Below are 6,110 nucleotides of genomic sequence, written 5' to 3'. Positions count from 1 at the left end.
TTCCTCCTGCTTCAGCACAGATAATTAAATTGTGTGCTGTAGATGGTGTTTTAAAATGTTGAATAATCAAGTTTTAATTTGTATATTAATACAGCTGAATATTATAGATAAAAATTGAAGGCAAAGGTTAAGTAGTTTTAACAATAGGACAGTATATAGCAAATATTAAGGCTAGAAAGGCAGAAATTTCAGATATTAGCAGAAGTCATTGGGACACTTGGAACATTGATGAATTGACCAGAGATTTAAAAAAAACCTAAGTGCATTGAATCCCTTGGATTGGGTTCAATATATAATCCTACTTGCTATTATTATTGTCATTATTTTATTAGTAATCATTGTGTCTCCACTCATCTTTAGAGTTCTTCTGAGATCTGTAGTGGGACATTCTGGAACTTTGGCTGAAAAATAATAAAAGAAAGGGCTTTTGGCTACATCCACTCCAGTAGTGACTCGCATTACAGGTTTAGAGACCTGGAAACAGTCCTGAGGCAAAGAGTTTCATGAAAACTTAGCCTCCTGGAACCTTAGCATTCCTATAGCACGTATACTCAAACCCTGTCCCTGTGTTATTCTGGTGTATGGATCCATGTGCTCTCTTTCAGTATTGTTTTATTATAAGTGCCTTTAAGGATTGATTTTGACATATAGCTAAGCCTCTACCAGTGTTCCAATGGTTCCTAGAAAGTCCTTGAAGTCGACCCTGAGCTTTGAATTCAGTAAGAATGTTATCTATTCAGTAACATTGAAATTCAATTCTAGTAGAGACAGTGAAAATAATAAGGCATTACAATTTACTTGAACAGAGTTAGAAAAGCTCAGAGCTAATCTACATAGTAATTACTTAGAACAATAGCCAAGTCACTCCCAAACCCAGGAATACACAATGGTCTAGGAAATAGGTGGGTTGTAGTATTATTCATGAAAGGGTTAGTAGAAGGGAATTCCCCTGGTGCAGGTTTTTTCACTAGGCCCTGAGGAATAGCATAATCAGATATTTACTAAAGAACCCCTGGCTTTAACAATAGACTAGCATTGCATCAGAGCATTCACCTTGCTCCTGTATTTAGCTGATCTTAATTAGGGTTGTTCCTATTCTCAGTTGTAAACATGGCCTGGCTCCTGCCATCTTTTAATGTATGCATTCTTTTTTGTTTTTTGTCAATGTAACTTGGCAGATGTGTTCGCCTGACTTTCTTGGTTTTCTCCTGTATTAAAAGTCTGGTGTTTGCTTGGAATTTAGCACTCCCTTGTGTCTGTGTCTGTCTGTCAATTCTCACTAACTACATGCCCACCTGCCAGAACCCCTAATTTCCCATGGATTGAGGGGGGCTGATTGAGCCCCATCCGTGGCAAGTAGGCTGTTCCCACCTAACTCTCATGAGGAGAGAAAAGAGGGGCTCCCTAAGATAAAGAAGTACAGAGAGAAACAGAGATGGTTTTCCTGGGGGAGTTTTACAGAGACAGGTTGAAGAGAGAACAAGCTAGACACAGGTGAAGACAGAATGAGCCAGAGAGTGAGAAGGATTCAGAAGATTAGTTCAGATTGCTAGAGTTAGTTTGAGGCCAAGTGGAGCAATTCAAACAGCAGCAAGAGGAGCCAGTTTGAACCAGTCAGCTTGGACCGGAGTTGGAGCCAGAGCAGTTGAATTGAACCAGCCAGGCAGAACTCAGAGAGAGCTAGAATAGGCGAGCTGATTGAGCAGTTAAGTCTCAGAGGCTGAAAGCATCCTAGGCTTAGATTAGATTGTACAGAGGCTGGAAGCTTCCAGGACGAGGCCTAGGTTAGCAGACAGAGGCGGCAAACCTCTGAGACAACGATTACATTTCAGACTTAGAAGAGTTTTACATTTAGGGCTGGTGAGATGGCTCAGAGGTTAAGAGCGCCGATTGCTCTTCCAAAGGTCCTGAGTTCAAATCCCAGCAACCACATGGTGGCTCACAACCATCTCTAACGAAATCTGATGCCATCTTCTGGAGTGTCTGAAGACAGCTACAGTATACTTACCTATAATAAATAAATAAATAAATAAATTTAAAAAAAAGAGTTACATTTATACCTTTGTATGCCTTACTTGCAATGATTTTGTCTTTCTCAGTCACCTGCTTCTGTGGCTGCCCCCTTGACATGGTCATTATTAATGTTTCACTTCCAAACAGTGACTATGTCACTATGTGAGAGCCTCTTTCTTTCTTTTTGTTTTGTTTTTGTTTTTGTTTTTTTGTTTTTTGTTGTTGTTTTCTTTTTTCTTTTTTCTTTTTTTTTTCAAGACAGGGTTTCTCTGTATAGTCCTGGCTGTCCTGGAACTCACTCTGTAGACCAGGCTGTCCTTGAAATCAGAGATCTGCCTGCCTCTGCCTCCCAAGTGCTGGGATTAAAGGCGTGTGCCACCATAGTTTAACCAGTTGCTAGACCCCCTTTTCTCGTCATTGATCTGAAAAGCTAGTTTATGCCCTCACGGCAAACCCCCAGTGTTTCCACGTATGCCAGACCTAACTCCAGGCACATTTCTTTTTTAGGGGCCCTGGCTGCTGGGCTAGGTGGACTCTGGCATTGATGTCCAGGGAGTAGGGGACAGTTGAGAGTGCTTCTGTGCTTGCCTGAGAGTCTGAAACAGTGGGTACAGCCTATAGCTGCACTGTGAGCTCCCATGGCATGGAACAAAGTTTCATGAATCCCTGTCCATGGGCACATCCTTCTGTTCCTTACCTACAAGCATGATCTCTTCCCTGGGCCTTACCTGCCTACAGCAAACACAGTCAGCCCGATAGTGAGGTTCCGCCGTCTTGCCTCTTTCTGGGCTACATGAGGGTCGAAAGTGCCATCCCAAATAATTGGTGCTCCCCAAGAGGTACAGGTCAGGACTTCAGGCCGGGCCCTGGTCAGGAGCAGGTGGAGTAAGAAAAATAGTTGTATTCACTCAGCTGCTTGGCAGCTAATTATTGCCACTGCCCCATTGCTGGGCCCTAGGGACCCACAGCCATATCAGACCTGTTCCCTAAGCACCCCTGTCTTAGAACCAACGTGATAACTTGGGTGGCATGTGATCTGATGGGCCCCCTTTGGATTCCCCAAACCAGAATGCCTTTGTGTGGGTGAGCAGAAAGCCAGGGACCAGGGGCAGACCTTTATAGTTTGTGGACATCCTGCATATGAGAACACTGGATACTTACCAGTGGTGCAGTACTCCTGTGAAATTGTCCCTCAGCAGAGGCATTATGGCTGTAGGGCAGGTGCCTATGGGGATGGAGCCTTCTATGAGCCTGGGCATGGTGGAAGCAGGAAGAGACATTAGGCGTGCTCTTTGTTGGGTAAGGAGAGCCCAAGCTGAGCCAGCTACCACCCTTCCCTTCCTCCAGGAGGTCCTGGGAAAGATCCACTTTAGCCCTCGGCCCAGGGAAGGAATTGTACCTGATAATAATGAACCTGTAACAGTACAGGCCTAAGAAACCAAATGCAGACAGGAAGAACCGCCACAGGAGTCTCTTCTTGGCCCTGGGGAAGTGGGAATGGGGAAGGGCATCAGAGACTGACTTAACACAAGGAAAAATGATTGCCTGATTTCCCTGCTTTGTTTGATTTCTGAGTTAGAACCTACTCTTCTATTCACACAGGACCAACATTCAAAAGGATTCAAGAATTTGCACGGCACAAAGCCTTTGCAGTTCTGCATAGAGGTGATCAATGGTATCGTTGTGTCACACATCCTTCCAGAGATGGTCTGGGCAGAGAAGGCACATACAGATGTTATAGCATACTTAGTTCTCTGAGTCCCCCCCCCCACACACACACAGATGGCATCACAGTGGACATCTGTCCTACATCTTGTAGGTTTTGCTGACTCTCGTATGTTTCTGCTAATAAATAAGGCGTCTTATTTATACCTCAGCATTTAAAGATAGCATTGTCTTTACAGTGCTAGGGGATCAAAGCTAGGGCCTCACACATTAGGCAAAGTTACCACCACTGAGCTGCGCCCAGCTCCATCTCAATACTTGAAGAACCTCCCATCCTCTTCCCAGCTGCCCTTCATGCCTTGGGTTGGATGAGCTCTTCTTCCTGGCAGGATCTGTCTAAGGAGCTCTGAGTCTTGTCCTTGGCTTTGGACAGCACCGTGGCAGGGCTGTGAGCCTGCAGGCAGGTAGGACAGTGGCATTTGGGTTTGGTGCGCTTGACATGTGGTGAGGCTGATCTTGGATGGGGCCCGGTGAGGTCCAAGAGGAGAAAGGAATTTGTGGCTTGGTAGCTGAGAGCAAAGAACTGGGCAGATACAGGTCGGTGGCATCCAGTTCCACCTGGGCTGGTATTCCTCCCACATAGCTCAAAGGCCCAAGACCTGGCTTGGAGGGAGTGGGCACTGGAATTTGTCCATGGTTAGGTCTTTTGTTTGTTAGCTTTGTCTGTAAACATCTCATCTGTAAGAACAGATACGGGGCCCAGGTATCTGGTATCACATTTGTTAGCAACACTCGCTGTCTGGGCATCAGTCCTCATGTATGAGATGGAGTAATGAGAATAGCATCCTCAGAGGCTGAGCCTGAACTTGGAGTTAATACCAGCCAAGTGACTGGAGCAAGCCTTTGCTCCACTGACTTTAGCTGCTAAGGGCACTGGCCAATGCACCCCACTCACATGGTCTCTTCCTTCTGATAACTCATATCTCCATCCTCCACCTGCCCACTCCCCGCAATAGTTTCTACGATCTCTTTCAAGAAGGCCACTTACATCAGATTCCCTAATCTCTTGGAGTAGCTCCACACCGTATGTGCCTAGGATTTACTCAATGAGCCCGCCTTGCGCTTATGCTCCTGTGGGAAGCACTCTGCATAGGGTGCCTCAGAAGGGTGACTAAGCCAGAAACCTGCATGCAGCCCAGTCCCTCCCTCTGCCACACTCACTTACCGTGAAAGTCCACAGGTTGGCTTCCCTAGGCCTCTTTGTCTCTGTCCTTCTTGTTCTCGGCAACTTCCATGTGACCCTGGCCAGCTCACTCCCAACTCTGTCCCCAGAGCCATTTCCTAAGAGACCAACCTCCTTTAACAGTGCCTATGGCAAACCAGAAGCTTAATTCTAGAAGGGGGGAAAATGTATTTAGTAGTCAAATAAATGGAAAAATGTTCACCTCACTAGTAGGCAAAGACATACAAATTAGAACCCACGGACAGGTTTTGTTTATAAAAAGATCGCCTTAAAAAAAAAGAGCTATGGCAAAAATAGACAGGTTGCCAGCATACAGTGTGAGAAGCCGTCTCCTGGGAACTGTCTTGGCCTTTTAGGGAGCTGCTTAGCTTTTGGTCCTTGTCCTCTGATGTCCAACAGCGCCAGCCTCTGTCCATCCGTTCGAAGAAGATGCCTTTTTGTATAGAAGATGGTCATACATCAAGATGTTTGCCAAGGTCTGTTCGGCCCTGCTCATGGTCACATTGTGGCATCAAGCCTTGTGCTGGGTCCAAGACATCAAGGTAAGTGAGATGGAAAGACAAAACCTGTCTTCAGGATGCAGAGTGAAGACTGAGGCAGGTGGAGTAAGAGCAGGGCTCTGCACAGTGAACCCAGGGGAGGAGGCGACACACAAGGAATATTGGTTAATGAGCCTGGGAGGGGATGGGAGTGGGCAGGAGGCTTTCAAAGACTTCCTGGAGTTGCTGACCTGTAAGCCAGGCCTCAGAGAACTAAAAGCTACTTAGAAAGGGTTGTGGAGGAAGGGCAGCCTCTAACAAGGAAATACCAGTGTACCCTGGGACCTCCTCCCATTAAGGGAAGGTTTTTACTGTTGGGTGGTGATGGGGTGGTGTTGGGGTAATTTTATTTGGAAAAAAAATATGTAGAAGTATTCAGATTGTACTCTGTACGTAGACATAGTGGCTGAGTGGGAGGGCAACACTAGAGATGAGAAACCCAGTTAGGGGCCAGGGATCAATAGAGAGTCCTGGCATTCATCAGGAGCATAGGAGGGAGACAGAGGTGCAGGAGGCCAGCCCAGGCATTGGGTGCTAGGTTTGTGCGTGTTAGCTAAGGGGATAGAAGCCAATGTAGGTGAGAGGTGGTATAAAAGGGTGTGGAGGGCCATGATCCTTAGCTGGACAGTAAAGAGTAAAGACGGGTGGAA

General features: G+C 46.1%; 1 protein-coding gene across 1 annotated transcript in view; it reads right to left on the bottom strand.

The window, feature by feature from the left end:
- Positions 1 to 5,665, bottom strand: part of A3galt2 (alpha 1,3-galactosyltransferase 2) — a 16,383-nt gene extending 10,718 nt beyond the window's left edge. Inside the window, exons 1-4 of the mRNA XM_021159411.1 lie at positions 4,904 to 5,665; positions 3,413 to 3,496; positions 3,175 to 3,264; positions 2,742 to 2,879 (exon numbers count right to left, since the gene is read on the bottom strand). Coding sequence (XP_021015070.1) covers positions 2,742 to 2,879; positions 3,175 to 3,264; positions 3,413 to 3,496; positions 4,904 to 5,016 — 425 coding nt within the window. The 5' untranslated portion in view covers positions 5,017 to 5,665. The remainder of the gene's footprint in view (positions 1 to 2,741; positions 2,880 to 3,174; positions 3,265 to 3,412; positions 3,497 to 4,903) is intronic.
- Positions 5,666 to 6,110: the final 445 nt, after the last annotated feature.

The sequence above is a fragment of the Mus caroli genome, chromosome 4 (genome assembly GCF_900094665.2).
Source record: "Mus caroli chromosome 4, CAROLI_EIJ_v1.1, whole genome shotgun sequence".
Taxonomy (NCBI): domain Eukaryota; kingdom Metazoa; phylum Chordata; class Mammalia; order Rodentia; family Muridae; genus Mus; species Mus caroli.
The sequence above is the reverse complement of the archived record's forward strand: the minus strand, read 5'-3'. Positions and strand labels throughout refer to the sequence as shown.